This window comes from Nerophis lumbriciformis, linkage group LG22 (assembly GCF_033978685.3).
Source record: "Nerophis lumbriciformis linkage group LG22, RoL_Nlum_v2.1, whole genome shotgun sequence".
NCBI classification, from domain to species: domain Eukaryota; kingdom Metazoa; phylum Chordata; class Actinopteri; order Syngnathiformes; family Syngnathidae; genus Nerophis; species Nerophis lumbriciformis.
This window is the reverse complement of record NC_084569.2, coordinates 6158974-6185059: the sequence shown is the minus strand read 5'-3', so window position 1 is coordinate 6185059 and position 26086 is coordinate 6158974. Positions and strand designations below refer to the sequence as shown.

The 26086-nt window shown below is 41.6% G+C and overlaps 1 protein-coding gene across 1 annotated transcript; it reads right to left on the bottom strand.

Moving 5' to 3' along the window:
- Window positions 1–815: 815 nt before the first annotated feature.
- Window positions 816–25716, bottom strand: LOC133615627 (meteorin-like protein). Its single transcript, XM_061974362.2, has 4 exons — window positions 25584–25716; window positions 10551–10945; window positions 1495–1554; window positions 816–1409 (listed from the first exon to the last, which is right to left on the bottom strand). Exons 1-4 carry the CDS (start codon window positions 25673–25675, stop codon window positions 1081–1083), a joined length of 876 nt encoding a protein of 291 aa, XP_061830346.1. The 5' UTR covers window positions 25676–25716; the 3' UTR covers window positions 816–1080.
- Window positions 25717–26086: the final 370 nt, after the last annotated feature.

Genomic DNA, 26086 nt, shown 5'->3' with positions numbered 1-26086 from the left:
TCACTGCTCTCGAGAAGATCTGCATGGAGGAATGGGCCAAAATACCAGTTACTGTGTGTGCAAACCTGGTAAAGACCTATAGTAATCGTTTGACCTCTGTAATATAACCTTTGTTGGCAATAACAAAGTATTGAGTTGAATTTTTGTTATTGACCAAATACTTATTTTCCACCATAATTTACAAATACATTCTTTAAAAATCCTACAATGTGAATTCCTGGATTTTCAAATTCTGTCTCTCACAGTTGAAGTGTACCTATGATGAAAATTACAGACCTCTGTCATCATTTTAAGTGGGAGAACTTGCACAATTGGTGGCTGACTAAATAGTTTTTTGCCCCACTGTATATATATATATATATATATATATATATATATATATATATATATATATATATATATTTATAAGAAATACTAAGTCAAGTATTTCATATATATATATATACATATATATATAAGAAATACTAAGTCAAGTATTTCATATATATATATATATATATATATATATATATATATATATATATATATATATATATATATATATATATATATATATATATATATATATAAATAAAAGAAATACTTGAATTTCAGTGTTCATTTATTTACACATATACACACACATAACACTCATCTACTCATTGTTGAGTTAAGGGTTGAATTGTCCATCCTTGTTCTATTTGTCACTATTTTTCTAACCATGCTGAACGCCCTCACTGATGATGCATTGCTGTGTGGCACGCACAAAAGTGCATCCATCAAATGCACTAGATGGCAGTATTGTCCTGTTTAAGAGTGTCACAACATTGCTGTTTACGGCAGACGGACTGCTTTACGGTAGACGAAATGCTGTTGTTGTGTGTTGTTACCGCGCTGGGAGGACGTTAATGAAACTGCCTAACAATAAACCCACATAAGAAACCAAGAACTCGCCCTCCATCATTCTACAGTTATAACGTGATTGGGCAGGTATGCCGTTTATATTGTGTGCCTGAATTTCGGGAGATTTTCGGGAGAAAATTTGTCCTGGGAGGTTTTCGGGAGAGGCTCTGGATTTCGGGAGGGGTTGGCAAGTATGCCTTAGTCCAAAGGAAAGTCACAGAGAATCTGCCGTGACGCCTTAGCGGTCTGGTAAACCGCCAGGAAGTCTTTATAACGTGGGGCACACCCCAGCCAAGCTTCCCCAAAGTGTTCTGACCCCGTGAAAAGAAACTCTCCGTCTCCGGGCCTCACGCCACACTGCAGGTGTGCCCGGATGACACCGCGCCACGGACGCGGCGACCCGGAAGGGTCGGAATGACGCCGGAACACGGCGCTACGCTGCCAGTGAACCCTCGCCGCCAACACTTCCACCAACGATGTGTGACCACCGAGGTCGTGCAGGACGTTCTCTATGTAGCCTCGGACCACTGGAAGAACCCACAAACAAGCGTTGGTATTATTTAGTCTTTTTCTTTGGGCATTTTTCATATTTGAACACCTTCCCTTACTCACCAAAGTCACTGTTGCAGACGGCCATCAGCAGCTCGGTGTCGTCGCATGGCCGACATGAAGCTGCAGAGGGAAAATAGGAGATGGTCAACCTTTCCAGAAGCAATCAGAAACAGAAATACAAACCCCAAAAGCAGTGAAGTTGTCACGTTGTGTAAATGGTAAATAAAAAGAGAATACAACAAATCCTTTTCAACTTATATTCAATTGAATAGACTGCAAAGACAAGATATTTCATGTTCGAACTGGAAAACGTTGTTACTTTTTGCAAATATTTGGAATTTAATGCCTGCAACATGTTTCCCATTGGCACAAGTGGCAAAAAAGACTGAGAAAGTTGAGGAATGCTCATTAAAACACTTATTTGGAACATCCCACAGGTGAACAGGCTAATTGGGAACAGGTGGGTGCCATGATTGGGTATAAAAGCAGCCTCCGTGAAATGCTCAGTCATTCACAAACAAGGACGGGGCGAGGGTCACCACTTTGTCAACAAATGCCTGAGCAAATTGTCGAACAGTTTAAGAACAACATTTCTCAACCAGCTATAGCAAGGAATTTCGGGATTTCACCATCTACGGTCCGTAATATCATCAAAAGGTTCAGAGAATCTGGAGAAATCACTGCACATAAGCGATGATATTACAGACCTTCGATCCCTGCATCAAAAAGTGACATCGGTGTGTAAAGGATATCACCACATGGACTCAGGAACACTTCAGAAAACCACTGTCAGTAACTACAGTCCGTCGCTACATCTGTAAGTGCAAGTTAAAACTCTACCATGCAAAGCCAAAGCCATTTATCAACAACACCCAGAATGTGTGTTGACCCAGACACACAAAGAAGTTGTAGACCTCCATGCTTTTACATGTTTTTATCTGTTTTGTCATGTAGAATGGCGTCTAACGTTTGCTGTGGTCTGGAACAACATGGCACACAAACAACTAGCAGGAATGCAGCCAATATTACATCATCATCATGAAACATGGACAAATAAACTAAAGACACAGAGGACATAAGTAAAGGAAATTAAATATACCTACAAACGAGTCATAATGATGCAATATGTGCATACAGCTAGCCTAAATAGCATGTTAGCATTGATTAGCTTGCAGTCATGCAGTGACCAAATATGCTTGATTAGCACTCCACACAAGTCAACATCGAGGAAGCTCACCTTTGTGCATTCACGCACAGCATAAAAAGTTTGGTGGACGAAATGAGACAAAGAAGGAGTGGCATAAAACACGTCTTTCTGTGGCAGCGTCTGAGAAAGTTATACATGTAAACAAACTGTTGAGTCTCAGTCCACACAACGGTGAGTTCAATGGCCGCTGAAATTAGTAGGACAAAACGGCGCTCGCCAAATGCTCTCACCGGTGAAGCATCAACACAAACATATTAAACTGTGGGCTTTAGAACAATTTGGAAGGTTTGTGTCGTGTTTGTCCTCCTACAGAATTCATATAACAACAAAAAGTATATTTTTCACCCCATTTTTGACCCACTCGACATCCATTGCATTCGGTCTCCCCTGGGGTGGGGGGGGGGGGGGGTTACCCACTTATGCGGTCCTCTCCAAGGTTTCTCATAGTCATTCTGGGCCCGAGCTCATCTAAGATGGACTGATGCAAAAGTGAAAAAGTGTTCTGTGGTCTGACATTTCAAATGGTTTTTGGAAACTGTGGGCGTCGTGTCCTCTGGAACAAAGAGGAAAAGAACCGTCCGGATTGGTATAGGTGCAAAGTGTAAAAGGCAGCATGTGTGATGGTATGGGGGTGTATTAGTGCCCAAGGCATGGGTTAACTTACACATCTGTGAAGGCACCATTAATGCTGAAAGGTACATACAGGTTTTGGAACAACATATGTTGCCATCCAAGCGACGTTATCATGGACGCCCCTGCTTATTTCAGCAAGACAATTGCCAAGCCACGTGTTACAACAGAGTGGCTTCATAGTAAAAGAGTGTGGGTACTATACTGGCCTGCCTGTAGTCCAGACCGGTCTCCCATTGAAAATGTGTGGCGCATTATGAAGCCTAAAATAGCACAACGGAGACCCCCGGACTGTTGAACAACTTAAGCTGTACATTGTCGGAGGCAGATATTTACATATATCCGAATTTAAGTGTTACTTCTTTTATTTCATAGTCATATTTGAAAACAGCTCGTGTTTTTTCCATTTGTTCTCTTTCTGTTTGTCTGCAAGTAAACTGTGTGTGTTAACCTTGAAGCTTTGGAATGTTAGAAAGAGCGATAATGGGCATTTGTTTTGGCTAGAGAGACATGACTGTCAACATTTAAGTCCCATCTTAAAACTCATTTGTATACTCTAGCCTTTAAATAGCCCCCCTGTTAGACCAGTTGATCTGCCGTTTCTTTTCTTTTCTCCTTTGCTCCCCTTTTCCTTGAGGGGGGGCACAGGTCCGGTGGCCATGGATGAAGTGCTGGCTGTCCAGAGTCGGGACCCGGGGTGGACCGCTCGCCTGTGCATCGGCTGGGAACATCTCTACGCTGCTGACCCGTCTCCGCTCGGGATGGTGTCCTGCTGGCCCCACTATGGACTGGACTCTTACTATTATGTTGGATCCACTATGGACTGGACTCTCACACTATTATGTTGGATCCACTATGGACTGGACTCTCACAATATTATGTTAGACCCACTCGACATCCATTGCTTTCGGTCTCCCCTAGAGGGGGGGGGGGGGGTTACCCACATATGCGGTCCTCTCCAAGGTTTCTCATAGTCATTCACATCAACGTCCCACTGGGGTGAGTTTTTCCTTGCCCTTATGTGGGCTTTGTACCGAGGATGTCGTTGTGGCTTGTGCAGCCCTTTGAGACACTTGTGATTTAGGGCTATATAAATAAAGATTGATTGATTGATTGATTGATGACTGCCAGGGACTTAAGAGGGGAGAGGTTTTGGTCGTGGGGGGGGGGGGGCAGACCATCTTGGCGACGCAATTGAATGTTCTATGCTGGACTGGTCTCAATGTATATATGCAAAGCTTTGCAAATATATTACAAAATACCTATTCTGTCTCTGGTGGTTTTTCAACTCAGCTTTAAGTGTCGTGAAGAGCTTAGGAGCGACTTGTGACTTGAATACAATGATTTGCAAATCATTGTATTCTCTTTTTATTGACCATTTACACAACATGACAACTTCACTGGTTTGGGGGTTTTGTACAAACATTGGAGATCCATTGCTACCCGAGGTATGAATAATTATGTCAGGACTGCACCCTGCTAGGTTGACAATGATGGATGGAGTGTCAGGTCTCATACTGGCCTCACGTCAGACTCATCCCACCTCTATTCCAAGACACCCAAAGGTTAAATGAAGGAATGTCGGCCGCCCACCGCTCTATGCTCCCCATCTTGACCCACCGTGTGACTCCCATTACACACCTAATGGAATGACCCCCGTGCCGATGCAGGAGTCAACCACTCTGCCGTTACACAGCTCTGTATTCTATAGAGTGAGAACATCACCACTATAGGTTGAGCCCTCACACGTGGATCAGTGCTGAGGAACAATGACCGGGCATTTGTGGAATCTGCAAACTATTTGCGGGGCTCAATTCAGACCCGTCTGGCCCGATGCCCTCCGGTTGCCTTGATGACGGTCCCTGTGCTCGGTGCTTTGTTCCAGGATGGAAAGCAGTAGACACCCAGACAAAACAAGGCTGACCAGCAGATGTGTGTTTGGGATCTGGACTAAAACAACTGCTCTTGTCACAGTACAGCCACGGTTGCTCTTGGTGTGACACCTGGATAGAGAGCCGGTATAGGCGAAGTGCAGATGAGAGGGTTGAAATTAGGACTAGACAGGTAAAAATCAAAAGGCACACCATGAACATTAGTCACAATGGACAAATTGACCATGGTCTAAAACGGGGGTCAGCAACCCCACGGCTCTAGAGCCATGGTGGCTCCATGGAGCTTTTTCAAACATTTATGGAAATCCATCCATCCATCCATCCATCTTCTTCCGCTTATCCGAGGTCGGGTCGCGGGGGCAGCAGCCTAAGCAGGGAAGCCCAGACTTCCCTCTCCCCAGCCACTTCGTCCAGCTCCTCCCGGGGGATCCCGAGGCGTTCCCAGGCCAGCCGGGAGACATAGTCTTCCCAACGTGTCCTGGGTCTTCCCCGTGGCCTCCTACCGGTCGGACATGCCCTAAACACCTCCTTAGGGAGGCGCTCAGGTGGCATCCTGACCAGATGACCGAACCACCTCATCTGGCTCCTCTCGATGCGGAGGAGCAGCGGCTTTACTTTGAGCTCCCCCCGGATGACAGAGCTTCTCACCCTATCTCTAAGGGAGAGCCCCGCCACCCGGCGGAGGAAACTCATTTCGGCCGCTTGTACCCGTGATCTTGTCCTTTCGGTCATAACCCAAAGCTCATGACCATAGGTGAGGATGGGAACGTAGATCGACCGGTAAATTGAGAGCTTTGCCTTCCGGCTCAGCTCCTTCTTCACCACAACGGATCGATACAGCATTTATGGAAATGGAAAATAAAATCAATCAATCAATCAATGTTTATTTATATAGCCCTAAATCACAAGTGTCTCAAAGGGCTGCACAAGCCACAACGACATCCTCGGTACAAAGCCCACATAAGGGCAAGGAAAAACTCACCCTGTCATGACTAGGTCTTGGGTGTGTGCTTTTCCGGGATGCAACGGAAAGTTGGCTCGGGTGAGACGGGAATGAAGGTACATGATTTATTTATCATTATCAAAAAAAAAGGAATAAATGAAAGCGCGCACAGTGGCGGAGAATAAACTATGAAACCAAAAGACTATAGCAAAAAAAGTACAAATGAAAAGCACGCACAGTGGCGGGAGAACAAACTATGAAAAACAAAAAGACTATAAACATGGAACAAAAACTTACTTTGACAAGGGACATGAAGCAGGATCTTAGAGGATGAAGAGAGTACTTAAGCATAAATGTGGAGAGGTCGTCAGAACGACAAACTGAAAAGAATGAACTTAAATACTATGGACATGATTAGTGAAAGCAGGTGCGTGACTCAAAACGTGAAACAGGTGCGTGACGTGACAGGTGAAAACTAATGGTTGCTATGGTGACAAAACAAAAGTGCACAAAAAGTCCAAAACAAAAACATGATCACACAGACATGACACACCCCAGTGGGACATCGATGTGAATGACTATGAGAAACCTTGGAGAGGACCGCATAAGTGGGTAACCCCCCCCTAGGGGAGACCGAATGCAATGGATGTCGAGTGGGTCAAAAATGGGGTGAAAAATATACTTTTTGTTGTTATATGAATTGTGTAGGAGGACAAACACGACACAAACCTTCCAAATTGTTATAAAGCCCACAGTTGAATATGTTTGTGTTGATGCTTCACTGGTGAGAGCATTTGGCGAGTGCCGTTTTGTCCTACTAATTTCAGCGGCCATTGAACTCACCGTTGTGTGGACTGAGACTCAACAGTTTGTTTACATGTATAACTTTCTCCGACGCTGCCACAGAAAGACGTGTTTTATGCCACTCCATCTTTGTCTCATTTCGTCCACCAAACTTTTTATGCTGTGCGTGAATGCACAAAGGTGAGCTTCCTCGATGTTGACTTGCGTGGAGTGCTAATCCAGCATATTTGGTCACTGCATGACTGCAAGCTAATCAATGCTAACATGCTATTTAGGCTAGCTGTATGCACATATTGCATCATTATGACTCGTTTGTAGGTATATTTAATTTCCTTTACTTATGTCCTCTGTGTCTTTAGTTTATTTGTCCATGTTTCATGATGATGATGTAATATTGGCTGCATTTCTGCTAGTTGTTTGTGTGCCATGTTGTTCCAGACCACAGCAAACGTTAGACGCCATTCTACATGACAAAACAGATAGAAACATGTAAAAGCATGGAGGTCTACAACTTCTTTGTGTGTCTGGGTCAAGGACATTGGTATCGAGACTCTCCCGAATAAATATTCATCGTTTTTGCTCGGGTAAGGTTGCATTTGATGATTTAACTTTGCATTTACTGATGTTTGTTGCTGCGTGTTTTTCCCCGCCTTTATCAAAATATAACTATGTATGTCAACATTGTGTAAGATTCATTTATGATTGTTGACTTTGGTAAAAGCTTAACTATTTCAGGTTTTGTTCACATTTGCTTTCTTTTTATACACACACACACACCCCAGTGACTTTGATCTGATAACATGCACAAAAGTAGACACAAACAGGTTTGAATGGCAAATCAAGGTTCCAATCCTCACCTGTGACATGTTTGTTTGTAATTAATGTGTGTGTATAAAAGGTCAGTGAGTGTCTGGGCTTCTGACAGACCATTGCATCTTTCATCCAGTGCTGCACAGATGTTTCTGGATTCTGAGTCATGGGGAAGGCAAAATAATTGTCAAAGGATCTGCGAGAAAAGGTAATTGAACTGCATAAAACAGGAAAGGGGTATAAAAAAATATCCAAGGAATTAAGAATGCCAATCAACAGTGTTCAAACGCTGATTAAGAAGTGGAAAATTAGGGATTCAGGTAGACCAGCAAAGATTTCAGCTACGACTGCCAGGAAAATTGTTCGAGATGCAAAGAAAAATCCACAAATAACTTCAGCTGAAATACAGGACTCTCTGAAAAATGGTGGCGTGGCTGTTTCAAGATGCACAATAAGGAGGCACTTGAAGAAAAATGGGCTGCACGGTCGAGTGGCCAAAAAGTTCAATTTTGGTCTCATCACTCCAAATTACTTCCAGAAGTTTTGAGGCTTGTCTCTGTGCTGTTTGGCGTAATGCAGCGTTTCTCAAAGTGTGGGGCGCGCCCCACTGGTGGGGAATAGAGACATGACAGGTGGGGCGCGAGGAACGGGAGGAAATTTCACTTAAAATTTTTTTTTAAATTATTATATTCTTAGATTATTTTTTTTACTATGCTTTCATTTTCTATACACACTGTAAATCACTTTGTGATTCTGTCTGTGAAATCCGCTATATAAATAAATGGAAATTACCGGTACTTATTTTTACTGTAGGCTTTATATTTCTCGGTACGAGCGAAAGTTTGACAGACATAGCAACAGTAACTAATGGGGGCGGGGCTAAGCGGAACAAACTTTCGCGCGGATGGGTAGCAGGCTAATGTGTGGACTACAATTACACAAATATATACATTTGTGACTCGCACCTCAAAGGTCGTCGAGCCAGAGCCAGCGCCTGCAGAGAAACAAAAATGTGACGGGCACACACTGTGTCATTCACCGGGAAGCACTCGCGTCAAGGCAGCTCAGCCCCGAACTCAATGAGGTTTTAACAGATGTTGTGAGCGCGGTAAATTTGATCAAAACACGACCACTGAAAGTGCGACTGTTCTCTGCACTGTGTGAGGAAATGGGAGCTGATCATACAGCCGTGCTGTTTCACAGTGAAGCAAGGTGGCTCTCCCGGGGAAAAGTGCTGTCACTTGCCCTGTCTTGCCAAATGCATAGCTCCTTTTTTTTTTTTTTGCAAAGATTGCAAAGTGGCACTTTTATTGTATTTATTATTGAACTTGATGCAAGTTATTTGATTTATTATTGAACTTGGTGCAAGTTATAACACTTGTTTTATTTATTATTGAACTTGATGCAAGTTATAACACTTGTTTTATTTATTATTGAACTTGATGCAAGTTATAACACTTTTTTTGATTTATTATTGAACTTGATGCAAGTTATTTGATTTATTATTGAACTTGATGCAAGTTATAACACTTTTATTTGATTTATTATTGAACTTGATGCAAGTTATAACACTTTTTTTGATTTATTTTTTAACGTGATGCACGTTATAACACTTTTTAATGATTTATTATTGAACTTGATGCAAGTTATAACACTTTTTTTGATTTATTATTGAACTTGATGCAAGTTATAACACTTTTTTTGATTTATTATTGAACTTGATGCAAGTTATAACACTTATTTGATTTATTATTGAACTTGATTCAAGTTATAACACTTTTTTTGATTTATTATTGAACGTGATGCAAGTTATAACACTTTTTGTTATTTATTATTGAACTTGATGCAAGTTATAACACTTATTTGATTTATTATTGAACTTGATTCAAGTTATAACACTTTTTTGGATTTATTATTGAACGTGATGCAAGTTATAACACTTTTTTGATTTATTATTGAACTTGATGCAAGTTATAACACTTTTGTTTTATTTATTATTGAACTTGATGGAAGTTATTTTATTTATTATTGAACTTGATGCAAGTTGTACCACAGCTGCACAGTTATTTTATTTATCTTTGAACTTGATGTTATTTTATGTTATTGAGTTTGAATGTATACAACTTGATGTTCAATAAATTTGAAAATGTTAAAGCTTGGCATTAGCGCTCTGTTGGGGCGATGGGGGCAGGTGGGGCTTGAAAACTCCCCCTTGTCCAAAGTGGGGGATGACAAAAAAAGTTTGAGAACCACTGGCGTAATGTAAGCGGGATACTTTGTGACATTTGCGCAGAAATGGCTTTCTTCTGGCGACTCAACCATGCAGCCCATTTTTCTTCAAGTGCCTCCTTATTCTGCATCTTGAAACAGCCACGCCACGATTTTTTCAGAGAGTCCTGTATTTCAGCTGAAGTTATTTGTGGATTTTTCTTTGCATCTCGAACAATTTTCCTGGCAGTTGTGGCTGAAATCTTTACTGGTCTACCTGAATCCCTCATTTTCCACTTCTTAATCAGCGTTTGAACACTGCTGATTGGCATTCTCAATTCCTTGGATATCTTTTTATACCCCTTTTCCTGTTTTATGCAGTTCAAGTACCTTTTCTCGCAGATCCTTTGACAATTCTTTTGCCTTCCCCATGACTCAGAATACAGAAACATGAGTGCAGCACTGGATGAAAGATGCAATGGTCTGTCAGAAGCCCAGAAACTCACTGACCTTTTATACACACACATTAAGCAGAATACCCCTTTCACACAGGGGGTCTCCTGCCTCTGGCCTCTTTAACACTACCTGTAAAAAAGTTCAAATAAAAACAAGCGTGACTCACTAGTGTGGTCCAGGCTGGTTGCTGCTCTCCTATTGGCCGTCAGCTCATATCTAAAACCCATCCTACGTCGACTCCATGGTCCGTCTCCCAGAGGGCTCATCTGGATGTAGATGGCGGGCATCTGTGGTCCCTCAGCTGGAAAACACCTGACATGTTCTGCCCTCTGGTCGTCCGTGACCAGCAGCTCCAGTGTCCCGTCCCTTTCTACGAACAGGTTGGCGCCGCCGAAGGTCCGGAACGGTTTGATGCAGATTGAGGTGCGCTTAACGGAGGAGAGATTGGGCTCGAGGACCACCCTCAGAGCTTGGCCCGGGTGGACCCACCTCACAGAACCCTCTGTGCAGCGGAGTCGCACCTGCAGGACCATCCTGGTGTCCACTCCAGCGGGGAAACCACTGCAAGTAGAAACAACTTTACAGTACCTGTCTGACACTGTCAATCAAAACTTGTTCAGACTTCTCCTCCAGTGATAACAATTGTACTTTATTTGCTGTAATAGCAGTGACGGGCTGTGCGTTTCCTACCTAGGCCTTCAGTGATGTCCTACTTAGTCCGACTTTAATAAATACCCCTCAAAATACCATCATTGATGTCACCACATGACCACGGCTGGAGAAAGTGCTATACAGAAACACACTTCTGCACTACTGAGCATTGAAGCACCTCAACAGTGTACAAAACAGGCTATATTTCGGCACATTCAAACATCAATGAACCCGCGTCAGCATTTAAAACATACCTTACGTCATACTTGCCAACCCAACCTTCCGAAATTCAGCGCCTCTCCCGAAAACCTCCCGGGACAAATTTTCTCCCGAAAATCTCCCGAAATTCAGGCGGAGCTGGAGGCCACGCTCCCCTCCAGCTCCATGCGGACCTGAGTGACGTGTTGACAGCCTGTTTTCACGTCCGCTTTCCCACAATATAAACGGCGTACCTGCCCAATCACGTTATAACTGTAGAATGATGGAGGGCGAGTTCTTGGTTTCTTATGTGGGTTTATTGTTAGGCAGTTTCATTAACGTCCTCCCAGCAGCTGTCATGTTTTCGTCTACCGTAAAGCAGTTCGTCTGCCGTAAACAGCAATGTTGTGACACTCTTAAACAGGACAATACTGCCATCTACTGTACATGCATATGTGACAATAACATCTATGGCTTTTAGAGAGTGCAGTGCACAACTGCGCGCACACAACAAGGAGACGAAGCAGAATGCATCATCAGAGAGGGTGTTCAGCATGGTTCGAAAAATAGTGACAGAGAATAGAACAAGGATGGACAATTCAACAATGAACTCAACAATGAGTAGATGAGTGCTATGTGTGTTTATATGTGTAAATTAAAGAACACTGAAATTCAAGTATTGCTTATTTATATATATACTGTATATATATATATATATTAGAGATGCGCGGTTTGCGGGCACAACCGCGGAGTCCGCGGATTATCCGCGGATCGGGCGGATGAAATGAAAAAAAATTAGATTTTATCCGCGGGTCGGGTCGGGCGGTTGAAATAAAAAAAAATTATATTTTAAATAGATTCAGGCGGGTGGCAGTTAAACCAATTGGGAAATATGTATACATAGTTAAATGTTGTTACCCACATACGAAAAACGAGCAGGCACCTGCTGCATATGCCACAACAGAAGAAAAAAAAAAAAAGAGATGGACACTTTTACGGAGCGGAGAAGGGACGCCTCGCCGGGGTCCGGGACCGAGGCCCCTTCCCCCGAGAGGGCCCCACCGGGAGCCGTAGCTGAGGCGATCCGCGAGAAGGGCCCGACGCACGTCCAGGGTCACCACCGCGCCCACCGCACCGACACCCCGCCTCGTCCGCCTTCGCCGCGGCCGGCGTCACGCGCAGCAGGTAAGCAGCTTACCTGCCCGCCACCCCCGTGGCCGGGGGCTCGTAACAGGGGTCACTCCGCGCGCAGTGCGCTCACGAAAGGGGTGGGGCTCACCCTGGTTGATATAGACAGCAGGACGGTGGCCATGGAAGTTGGAACCCGCTAAGGAGTGTGTAACAACCCACCTGCCGAATCAACTAGCCCTGAAAATGGATGGCGCTGGAGCGTCGGGCCCATACCCGGCCGTCGCCGGCAGCGAGACGCGCTTGGAGGTGCGCTCAGCGCAGCTCCCATATGATTGCGCACTGGTGTGCGTCTGGGTCGTGACAGCGTGGCACGCGAATGTCTGTGCTGCATTGGATCAGTCTCCTTTCTTTAACAGGCAAAAGCTTTATAACCTCACTAATGCCTTGCATCGTCTATATTAGATGTATAACAACGTGCGGGTGCGGTTCTGATCAAATGTTACATCGGGTGGATGGCGGATGGTTGACGACTTTCTGATGCGGTTGCGGATGAAATAATTGCCTATCCGCGCATCTCTAATATATATATATATATATATATATATATACATATAATAAAATAAATATATATATATATATATATATATATAGCTAGAACTCACTGAAAGTCAAGTATTTCTTATATATACTTGGTGAATTCTAGCTGTAAATATACTCCTCCCCTCTTAACCACGCCCCCAACCACGCCCCCACCCCAACCACGACCCCCTCCGACCCTGCCCCTCCCGCCCCACCTTCCGAAATCGGAGGTCTCAAGGTTGGCAAGTAGGCCTTACGTGGTACTGTCAAAAGTAAAATAATTGTAAAGAACATATTAAATGTGGAAAAATAAAGAAATAGAATATTTGAACTTTTTCTTTGTGGGTTAAAAAAAAGTGAGAACCGATGATTTTCTCCGCTGGCCGGGTATGGCTCCGGTGCCCCTTCCCGCTTTTTCGCAAATTACAACTTGTGATTGGATTCTCACTTGCGAGTGACGAGTGAAAATCAAATCACAGTCACGTTAAGCGTAAGGCTGCCTAGATGGGCTACTGTCAACAACTCGTGATCTGATTGGCTATCGCAACTGCCTATCAACTGTCTATCAACTGTATATCCGGCAACAAGCTAGTTGAATTCTGATGGGATAAAAAAGCTGTAATGTAAAAACAAGCAACACTGGACCTAATAAGACATGAAGAGAATATGATTAATACTTTATGGAGAGTAGATTAAAATTAATTTATGATCATGATTTATGTTAGGCCAGCAGAGTAGGCCTTGCTGGCCCTAACGACACACCACTGTGTACTAGAGGTGATTATTATGAGCTTAGAGGAGCACCTCCACACTTATACGGAGACATAATTAGCTGCTTGTCGACTAAAAATAAATACATTTTCAGCCTGTAATTTATGCATTAATCAACAATGGTGACCACATACTGTACCTCACAAACCAATTTCAACATGATCGATCAGCACATATATGGACCCAAAATGGTCCCTCTCAAATGCATCATAGCCTATTTGGGTGTCAAAGTCATTTTAGCTCAGGGGCCCGCATGGAGGAAAGTCTATGGCATTAAGAGTAACAAATAAAGACAACTTCAGATTGTTTTCGTTGCCTTACTTTGGCCAAAAATAGAACAAACACTAAAAATATTACAATAAAAATATAGAAAAAAATACCGTTTAGATCAGGGGTCCCCAAACTACGGCCCGCGGGCCAGATCCGGCCCCTCCAGCATCCAAAATCCGGCCCACGGGAAGTCCCAAGTTAAATTTGTTTAATTTGAATTTTTTTATTTAATTTTTTTTTATCTTTCCTTTCTAATCCATTTTCTACCGCTTGTTACTCTCGGTGTCTCCTAGCCGCTCAGGCAAATCATATTGTCTAAAAATGCATTTTCCCATCGATAATGTGACAATGTTAAATGTTGATGAATATCAATGTTAATTGATGTTAAATGACAAAACGGATTATAAAGACTATATATATATATATATATATATATATATATATATATATATATTAGAGATGCGCGGTTTGCGGACACAACCGCGTAGTCCGCAGATAATCCGCGGGTCGGGCGGGTGACATGACGAAAAAAATTGATTTTAAATAGATGCGGGCGGGTTGCGGTTGAACCAATTCGGAAATACAGGTAAAAGCCAGTAAATTAGAATATTTTGAAAAACTTGATTTATTTCAGTAATTGCATTCAAAAGGTGTAACTTGTACATTATATTTATTCATTGCACACAGACTGATGCATTCAAATGTTTATTTCATTTAATTTTGATGATTTGAAGTGGCAACAAATGAAAATCCAAAATTCCGTGTGTCACAAAATTAGAATATTGTGTAAGGGTTAAATTTTGAAGACACCTGGTGCCACAAACTAATCAGCTGATTAACTCAAAACACCTGCAAAGGGCTTTAAATGGTCTATCAGTCCAGTTCTGAAGCCTACACAAACATGGGGAAGACTTCAGATTTGACAGCTGTCCAAAAGGCAACCATCGACACATTGCACAAGGAGGGAAAGACACAAAAGGTTATTGCTGAAGAGGCTGGCTGTTCTCAGAGCTCTGTGTCCAAACACATTAATGGAGAGGCAAAGGGAAGGAAAAACTGTGGTCAGAAAAAGTGTACAAGCGATAGGGATCACCGCGCCCTGGTCAAGATTGTGAAAAAAAACCCATTCAAAAATGTGGGGGAGATTCAGAAGGAGTGGACAGCTGCTGGAGTCAGTGCTTCAAGATCCACCACCAAGAGACGCTTGAAAGACATGGGTTTCAACTGCCGCATACCTCGTGTCAAGCCACTGTTGACCAAGAAACAGCGCGCAAAGCGTCTCACCTGGGCTAAGGAAAAAAAGAGCTGGACTGCTGCTGAGTGGTCCAAAGTCATGTTTTCTGACGAAAGCAAATTTTGCATTTCCTTTGGAAATCGAGGTCCCAGAGTCTGGAGGAAGACAGGAGAGGCACAGGATCCACGTTGCCTGAAGTCTAGTGTAAAGTTTCCACCATCAGTGATGGTTTGGGGTGCCATGTCATCTGCTGGTGTCGGTCCACTCTGTTTCCTGAGATCCAGGGTCAACGCAGCCGTCTACCAGCAAGTTTTAGAGCACTTCATGCTTCCTGCTGCTGACCTGCTCTATGGAGATGGAGATTTCAAGTTCCAACAGGACTTGGCGCCTGCACACAGCGCAAAATCTACCCGTGCCTGGTTTACGGACCATGGTATTTCTGTTCTAAATTGGCCCGCCAACTCCCCTGACCTTAGCCCCATAGAAAATCTGTGGGGTATTGTGAAAAGGAAGATGCAGAATGCCAGACCCAAAAACGCAGAAGAGTTGAAGGCCACTATCAGAGCAACCTGGGCTCTCATAACACCTGAGCAGTGCCAGAAACTCATCGACTCCATGCCACGCCGCATTAACGCAGTAATTGAGGCAAAAGGAGCTCCAAACAAGTATTGAGTATTGTACATGCTCATATTTTTCATTTTCATACTTTTCAGTTGGCCAACATTTCTAAAAATCCCTTTTTTGTATTAGCCTTAAGTAATATTCTAATTTTGTGAGACACGGAATTTTGGATTTTCATTTGTTGCCACTTCAAATCATCAAAATTAAATGAAATAAACATTTGAATGCATCAGTCTGTGTGCAATGAATAAATATAATGTACAAGTTACACCTTTTGAATGCAATTACTGAAATAAATCAAGTTTTTCAAAATATTCTAATTTACTGGCTTTTACCTGTGTATATATATATGTATGTATATATATATGTATATATATATATATATATATATATATATATATATATATATATGATGTGTGTGTGTATGTTACTCATCAGTTACTCAGTACTTGAGTAGTTTTTTCACAACATACTTTTTACTTTTACTCAAGTAAATATTTGGGTGACTACTCCTTACTTTTACTTGAGTAATAAATCTCTAAAGTAACAGTACTCTTACTTGAGTACAATTTCTGGCTACTCTACCCACCTCTGTATATATATATATATATATTAGAGATGCGCGGTTTGCGGACACAACCGCGGAGTCCGCAGATAATCCGTGGGTCGGGCGGGTGACATGACGAAAAAAATAGATTTTAAATAGATGCGGGCGGGTTGCGGTTGAACCAATTCGGAAATATATATACATAGTTAAATGTTGTTACCCACATACGAAAAACGTATAGATTTTATCGGTCCTTTAGGTGGAGCTGATGGTGCATCACCGAAAAAGAAAAGGATTGACTTCACAGAATGGGAGGAGGATATACACCTGTGCTTGTTGATGAAGTAGAGGATTATTCCTCTACAAACTTGCATCTCGACGGATCAGCAGAGGAAAATCTACTTTCCTTTTGGGGGAAACAAGGACAATCATTCCCACGACTACAACACCTTGCCAAGAGAATCCTATGCGTCCCAGCAACAAGTGGCGCAAGTGAGCGCTCCTTCAGCGCAGCAGGGCGCATTTTAGAGGCCAGGCGCTCTCGCATGAATCCTGGCACTGTAGATGCCATTTTATTCCTGCATAGTGCTAACAAAAAAAAAAAGTAAGTAGACATACGGTTGGATATGTTAAACGAATTAGTCTACGTTACCTATAAGCTATACCAAATAAGCCCATGTCTAACCTATATTGAGTTCGGTCAGCTGAATAATTTTGATGATTACGTGTTGTTTGGGCGCACTACAATGCAAAGGAATTAAGGCAATTGCGTTGTTTATTGTGGTTTTTTTTCTATTGGAGATATACTACTATGTGTGTTAATTATTTGGCCTCGCTTTCAAGTGAAGCGCATCTCCGATTGGCGACAATGTAAGGATATTTAGCCTGCTTTGTTTGTCGCCACCGTCTATTTTCATTATAATTCAAGTTTGATGATAAAGTGCAGTCTGATGGGTTTGATTTCCCCCCTTCAGCTATTTGCCTTGGCCAATAAGTTGCAGGTAATTTATTATTATTATTTATTTAATTTATTTTTGTTTAAATAGAGATGACATACATATGTTATTGTATAATTTAAGTTTGTGCGCGTGATTGACAGCCTAAGGCTTATGAGGCACATTTTTTATTTATTTTTTTTATTTCAACTTAAAAACGTATGAGCCTATGCCTATGCCTAGAACATAGGCTATGTGTTTATCTTTATTTTCCTGCCTGTCGTTGACAATGGAGATTGTCTGATATTTTGTCATGGCTGCAGATCAATCAATAAAGGTTCATCTTTGTCGCGAAATTGTTCACTGTTTCACTGTGCACCCCGCCCTCGTCCCTATTTGAGCATTATAACGTTAACAAGTTAATATTCATTGAAATAAATTCAGAACATTTTTTTTACCTAACGAAAATATAGGCCTAGTCTTTCTAAAACATTTTTCTAATTTCTTAAAAGCCTCGTTCTGCTTGCTGCAACTGCGCGCACAAAGTGTGAGGAACGCACTCCTGATCTGAGGGCACTGGCAACAATAGTCAACACTTTCTTAATGGAAATGACAATAATACTATAATAATGATAAATAATATTATCACGCATTGAATGTCTCTGCTGCATTGGATCAGTCTCCTTTCTTTAACAGGCAAAAGCTTTCTAACCTCACTAATGCCTTGCATCGTCTATATTAGATATATAACAACAGGCCGATGGCGGGCGGGTGTGGTTTTGATAAAATGTTGGTTCGGGTGGATGGCGGATGGATGACGACTTTTGTGATGTGGTTGCGGATGAAATAATTGCCTATCCGCGCATCTCTAATATATATATATATATATATATATATATATATATATATATATATATATATATATATATATATATATATATATATATATATACAGCCTGGCCCCCGGCCAAATTTTTTTAACCCAATGCGGCCCCCGAGTCAAAAAGTTTGGGGACCCCTGGTTTAGATCCATGAAGGAAAGAAAGTGAATGAATGTTTATAACTGAATGAATTCAAAAATGCATAAAAGTGTTTTCTTTTGTATTATTTTTTTTTAATGTATGAAGTAATGTTTATGACAACCTTTTTCCAAAACACAATATAGAATGTGAGATATAACAAGATAATGCATACATTTATCATTTGTTTTCAAAACGCTTACAAAACCCCCAAAATGTACTGTGGGACTGTTACGGCTCAGGCTCCTGCCAACGCCGCTCATCCGCCTGTGCGCACCTCGGGACACGCCCACGGGTGCGCACATCCAGGGACGCGCCGCGCGCGTCCCCGCCCTGCAGCAGCCACCAGCTGCATTCACTCACCGGCAATCTACACTCCTGGGTCTGATGAGGGCAGGCTCAATAAAGGACCAGTGGACCCAAGGATCGGCGCGGGAACTTAGCTTTCTCATGGTGTACCGTAAGCAACAAGCTTTATGCTATATTCGTGTTTCCTCTCCGTGCCTTGATTTGTCCCTTGTCTTCTCCCGTGTCCCCGCAGTACCCTCCGTCGCCTGGAAAGTGAGCGGTGCGTCTCATTTTCCCCCTGGATCTCCCTCTGGACTCTGACTGCTTCCTTCGTTCCTCGACCTCTTGCTCGCCCCTGGATTCCGACGCCTCTCTCTCGCCCCGGATAACCTGCCTGCCCCATGGACTTCCTCGTATCTCGTTCAACACATTGGTAACACTCACTTCAGTTAACTACACACATAGTCTTACACCACACACACTCTTGTATTTTAGTCACACACTCCATATCTATAGTTTAGTTGTATTGTTTATTATTATTATATATACTTATTATATATAATAAATAAATTGTACATACTGCCCCCTGGTATCTGTTTGCCGTCACCTCCCCTCAGTAAACACAACAAGGACCCCATTTTTATGACTCGATGGGGTCCCTGGGACCCCGTTTTGAAAATTCCTCGTGCCAACACTGATGGAGAATTGGCCGGATTTGGCCCGCGGGCCTTGACTTAGACACCTAGGGCCTATTATGTGAATAAGATGATTTCTCTATACTGAGGTACATTGCAAGGAGGTTATTGCAGCTTTTACTGGGTCAAAATTTGTTTATTTAAAAAAAAAAAAAAACATTTTATTTATCAACTTTACCCCCTCCACAAAATAGAAAGCCAAAAGCAAAACATAATATTTTATGTAAATGTATTACATCATTTTTTTGTTGTTGTTAACTATTGATACTCAAATGACACAATAATTGAGGTCACCACATGACCACGGCTGGAGAAATGCTATATAGAAACACACTTCTGCACTACTGTACATTGAAGCACCTCAACAGTGTACAAAACAGGCTATATTTTTGGCACATTTAAACATCAATGAACCCGCATCAGCATTTAAAACATACCTTACGTGGTACTGTCACTTCAGATTGTTTTCTTTGCCTTACTTTAGGCAAAAATAGAACAAACACATTCTGGAAATATTACAATAAAAATATAGAAAACAATACCGTTTAGATCAGGGGTGCTCACACTTTTTCTGCAGGCGAGCTACTTTTCAATTGATCAAGTCGTGGGGATCTACCTAAATCATATATATAATTTATATTTACTTATTTATGAAACATATGTTTTTGTTAACAAGTTAAAGGTGTTTAATGATAATGCAAGCATGTTTAACACATATAGTTAATATTGTTAATACATTAAAGGTGTTTAATGATAATACAAGAATGTTTAATACATATAGTTAATATTGTTAACAAGTTAAAGGTGGTTAAAAAGAATACAAGCATGTTTAACACAAATAGTTAATATTGTTAACAACTTAAAGGTGGTTAAAGATAAAACAAGTATGTTTAACACATATAGTTAATATTGTTAACAACTTAAAGGTGGTTAAAGATAATACAAGCATGTTTAACACATATAGTTAATATTGTTAACAACTTAAAGGTGGTTAAAGATAATACAAGCATGTTTAACACATATAGTTAACATTGTTAACAAGTTAAAGGTGTTTAATGATAATACAAGAATGTTTAACACAGTTAATATTGTTAACAAGTTAAAGGTGTTTAAAGATAATACAAGCATGTTTAACACATATAGTTAATATTGTTAATAAGTTAAAATTGTTTAAAGATAATACAAGCATGTTTAACACAAATAGTTAATATTGTTAACAACTTAAAGGTGGTTAAAGATAATACAAGCATGTTTAACACATATAGTTAACATTGTTAATAAATTAAAGGTGTTTAATGATAATACAAGAATGTTTAACACATAGTTAATATTGTTAACAAGTTAAAGGTGTTTAAAGATAATACAAGCATGTTTAACACATATAGTTAATATTGTTAATAAGTTAAAGGTGTTTAAAGATAATACAAGCATGTTTAACACATATAGTTAATATTGGTAATAAGTTAAAAGTGTTTAGAGATAATACAAGCATGTTTAACACATATAGTTAATATTATTAACAAGTTAAAAGTGTTTAAAGATAATACAAGCATGTTTAACACATATAGATTCCTTTTTTTCATGAAGACAAGAATATAAGTTGGTGTATTACCTGATTCTGATGACTTGCATTGATTGGAATCAGACAGTAGTGATGATAAGGTCCGCATTTTCGAATGGAGGAGAAAAAAAGTCCTCCTTTCTGTCCAATACCACATGAAAGTGGTTGGTTTTTGGCATTTTATTTGTCCAGCTTCCGTAATCCTTTGTATACACTTTACAAGAAATACATTGTCGGCAAACTCCGTAGCTTGCTAGCTTGTGCACGCCAGCTTTCTGAGACTCTTGTTTTGTTAGCGCAACTGTGCAGTCGGTCTTTGGAGTTTTGACGACAGGTACGGCGCCAGAGTCTGTTGAAATAAAGTGTTTCTCACCTTCCAGTCGGTAATTTTAATGAGCTGGCAGCAGCCAGCGTCATCTCAGAAGACCCTCGGGTGCCGTGAATGTCAATCAAGTGAGGAAAGTGACGTCATAGTGAAGATTTATGATCGCTCATTTTTAGGACTATTTTTTTAATGCCTGGCTGGTGATCGACTGACACACCCTCCGAGATCGACCGGTAGCTCGCGATCGACGTAATGAGCACCCCTGGTTTAGATCCATGAAGGAAAGAAAGTGAATGAATGTTTATAACTGAATACATTTACATATGCATGCAAATTTGGGGGGTTTTTTTGTAAAAAAAAAATGTTTTTATGCAATAAGTAACGTTTATGACAAAAATGGTTTCAAAACCCAAAAAATGTACAGTGGGACCCCATTTTTATGACTCGATGGGGTCCCTGGGACCCCGTTTAGAAAATTCCTAGCACCAACACTGATGGAGTATTGGTGCGTGCAGACTGGTTCTAATACTAATCAAATATCATCCCGGGGGCCAGAGATCATTCATTAACGGGCCGGATCTGGGCCGTGGGCCTTGACTTTGACACTAGAGATCGGCCGATAAATGCTTTAGAATGTAATATCGGAAATTATCGGTATCTGTTTTTTTTATTATCGGGGGCGGTACCTCTGGATTGGCAGACCGGGGTGGTGGTTCCTCTCTTTAAGAAGGGGAACCGGAGGGTGTGTTCTAACTATCGTGGGATCACACTCCTCAGCCTTCCCGGTAAGGTCTATTCAGGTGTACTGGAGAGGAGGCTACGCCGGATAGTCCAACCTCGGATTCAGGAGGAACAGTGTGGTTTTCGTCCTGGTCGTGGAACTGTGGACCAGCTCTATACTCTCGGCAGGGTCCTTGAGGGTGCATGGGAGTTTGCCCAACCAGTCTACATGTGCTTTGTGGACTTGGAGAAGGCATTCGACCGTGTCCCTCGGGAAGTCCTGTGGGGAGTGCTCAGAGAGTATGGGGTATCGGACTGCCTGATTGTGGCGGTCCGCTCCCTGTATGATCAGTGTCAGAGCTTGGTCCGCATTGCCGGCAGTAAGTCGGACACGTTTCCAGTGAGGGTTGGACTCCGCCAAGGCTGCCCTTTGTCACCCATTCTGTTCTGAACTTTTATGGACAGAATTTCTAGGCGCAGTCAAGGCGTTGAGGGGATCTGGTTTGGTGGCTGCAGGATTAGGTCTCTGCTTTTTGCAGATGATGTGGTCCTGATGGCTTTATCTGGCCAAGATCTTCAGCTCTCACTGGATCGGTTCACAGCCGAGTGTGAAGCGACTGGGATGAGAATCAGCACCTCCAAGTCCGAGTCCATGGTTCTCGCCCGGAAAAGGGTGGAGTGCCATCTCCGGGTTGGGGAGGAGATCTTGCCCCAAGTGGAGGAGTTCAAGTACCTCGGAGTCTTGTTCACGAGTGGGGGAAGAGTGGATCGTGAGATCGACAGGCGGATCGGTGCGGCGTCTTCAGTAATGCGGACGCTGTATCGATCCGTTGTGGTGAAGAAGGAGCTGAGCCGGAAGGCAAAGCTCTCAATTTACCGGTCGATCTACGTTCCCATCCTCACCTATGGTCATGAGCTTTGGGTTATGACCGAAAGGACAAGATCACGGGTACAAGCGGCCCAAATGAGTTTCCTCCGCCGGGTGGCGGGGCTCTCCCTTAGAGATAGGGTGAGAAGCTCTGCCATCTGGGGGGAGCTCAAGGTAAAGCCGCTGCTCCTCCACATGGAGAGGAGCCAGATGAGGTGGTTCGGGCATCTGGTCAGGATGCCACCCGATCGCCTCCCTCGGGAGGTGTTTAGGGCACGTCCGACTGGTAGGAGGCCACGGGGAAGACCCAGGACACGTTGGGAAGACTATGTCTCCCGGCTGGCCTGGGAACGCCTCGGGATCCCCCGGGAGGAGCTGGACGAAGTGGCTGGGGAGAGGGAAGTCTGGGCTTCCCTGCTTAGGCTGCTGCCCCCGCGACCCGACCTCGGATAAGCGGAAGAAGATGGATGGATGGATGGATGGATGTTTTTTTTATAATTTTTTTTTTTTAATTATTAAATCAACATAAAAACACAAGATACACTTACAATTAGTGCACCAACCCAAAAAACCTCCCTCCCCCATTTACACTCATTCACACAAAAGGGTTGTTTCTTTCTGTTATTAATATTGTGGTTCCTACATTATATATCAATATATATCAATACAGTCTGCAAGGGATACAGTCCGTAAGCACACATGATTGTGCGTGCTGCTGGTCCACTAATAGTACTAACCTTTAACACTTAATTTTACTCATTTTTATTAATTACTAGTTTCTATGTAACTGCATACCTGCCAACTACTCCGGTTTTCCCGTAATTAGTACGGTTTTCATCAACCTATTCCGGGTTACGGTTGCAGTGATAAAAAATACGGTTTTTCATTCATTAAAAAAATTTTTTTTTTTAAAGTTTTATTCACGAAATCGCGTAACAACAATGACAATCGACACTGCTTCCCGTAACTTCCTATCGAGCCATTCCGAATGCCACGCGCGAGGCTATTTATAGCACCGCTGCCAAGCACGAGGCACCAGTTGCCATTGTTTCCAAACGAGCGAACGATCATGGAATCAGCCGGAGAAAAATCGCAAACGAGTCTTAAACCGAAAAGAAAACTGCAGTCATTCCGTGAAGAATATTCAAAAGCCTATCCGGGAATAATTATCCGTTCCAAAAAGGGTGAAAACTACGCGAATTGCACCTTGTGCAGACAAGATTTTTCGATCGGACACGGAGGAATTAGCGATGTAAAAGACCACGTTGGGACAAAAAAAACACAAGTCTAATGCCGTTGCTAGCGATACAAGTGGAAAACTTTCAACGTTTTTCGTCGCCCAAACAGATTCTTTGGATGTGATAAATGCCGAAGTTTTATTTACGGAGGCAATAATTGAGCAAACAAAAAGGTAATGACACCAATGTTATCTATTGGAATTGTTTAGTACTGTTATACTGTTAAAAGTGTTTATACTATTTATGCTTTCAAGTCCCAGTTGAAGAAATCTTGTTAAATGTTGACAGCATAACTACCAAAATACAGAAGTATGTCCTTAATATTTTTGCAGTGCTGTTTCTGTTGAAAAGTTCAAATGATTACATTAGAGATGTGATGTGCCACTTTTCAAGTGTCTGATGGCTTCAATTAATTTTCATTCATTTTTCATATTTTGAATTCTTTTGAAAGGCTTACAAAAAAACTACATTTGAATTGTAATTCCATGCTATTGACAGGACTATTAATTTTTAATGAAGTTAGCTTACCATGTTTACAGTATGATAATTGTGATAGAAATGTGAATTTTAGGCACAGAATATTTTTTTACAATTGAACAAGGCAGTAGATTATACAAGCTTGGACAGAAAGTTAATAATGACACCAATTTTTTTTTTTTTAATGGAATTGTTTAGTACTGTTTTACCATTTGTTTACTGTAAAAAGTGTTGATACTGTTTATACTTTCAATTAACAAATTGAAGTCTTGTGAAAGGTTGACAGGATAACTGGCATTAACTGTCAAAATAATTTCAAACTATTGAAGTTAGTTTACAGAATAAACATGTCAATCAACCCATATGATTTTTGCTGTAATATTTTTGTTTTGAAAAGTCACTGTGACTGATAGAAAAGTGATGGTTTTAGCAACATTTTAACTTGTCTGAATGCTAATAATCATTTTGCGTCGGGGGGCGAACCTGAACCCCCCACCAGGACTTTGTCCTGGACCTATCGGGGCCTGCGGCCCCTGGACCCTGGCTACTAGGTTTTTCTGATTTCAAAAGTTGGCAGGTATGTAACTGTTTTTATATCGTTTTACTTTCTTTTTTATTCAAGAAAATGTTTATTTTATTCAATTTATTCTTTTTAAAAAGACCTTATCTTCACCATACCTGGTTGTCCAAATTAGGCATAATAATGCTTTAATTCCTCAACTGTATATATCGGCATCGGTTGATATCGGTATCGGTAATTAAGATTTGGACAATATCGGAATATCGGCAAAAAAAAAGCCATTATTGGACATCCCTATTTGACACCTGTTATGTGAATAAGAAGATTTTCCTATACTGAGGTACATTGCAAGGAGGTTATTGCAGCTTTTACTGGGTCAATAATTATTGGAAAAAAATTAGTTAAAAAAACAAAACATTTGTTTTATCAACTTTACCCCCTCCACGAAATAAACAGCCAAAAATAAAACATAATATTTTGTATTAGATGATTTTTTTTTTGTTGAATCTCGATACTCCAATAGGCGTGACTTATTGATGCAATGACTTTACCTTCCACTCCAGTTGCAAAGATCCGCCGCACAAAGCCGCAGCTGACGACTCGTCAGAAAGCAGACGACGAAGACAACTCCGCGCAGAAACATCTCCAACACGCTGCAAAACCTCCGACAAGCCGCGGAGAGAAGAGAGGAGCATGGCTGTGGAGGACAGTGAGGTAACTAAGTCCGTGTTGCAAATGTTGCCGCTGCAGCAGAACGCGCCATTATATGAGGCGCGCACCTTCACGCGCATGCGCGCACGCAGCATGCATCGATAATGACTTGCTATTTAAACCAGAATAACTAAAGGTTGGATTTTTATAATATTGGTTAGTCCCTGGAAATAATTGTGTCTTTGAATCTTGATGGGAAATGTATATGAAGCTCCACAAATAGAAGCTTTAATAATATAGGAAAATATTAATATGGTCCCATTCCATTTTACTTTTAGTTTCCTGCAACCTTATATTCATGTGCAGTCTTCTTAGTATTATACATTTTTATGTTTTGCTAAAA

Bases quoted from the DNA above. Each gene is read 5' to 3' on its own strand.
- LOC133615627 (XM_061974362.2), bottom strand. From the start codon at position 25,675: ATGTTTCTGCGCGGAGTTGTCTTCGTCGTCTGCTTTCTGACGAGTCGT. The intron at 1,555-10,550 runs GTGAGTCACGCT...TTCCCTCTGCAG, and splicing joins AACCAGCCTGGACCACACTA to CTTCATGTCGGCCATGCGAC. The intron at 1,410-1,494 runs GTGAGTAAGGGA...GGGTTCTTCCAG, and splicing joins CGTCTGCAACAGTGACTTTG to TGGTCCGAGGCTACATAGAG.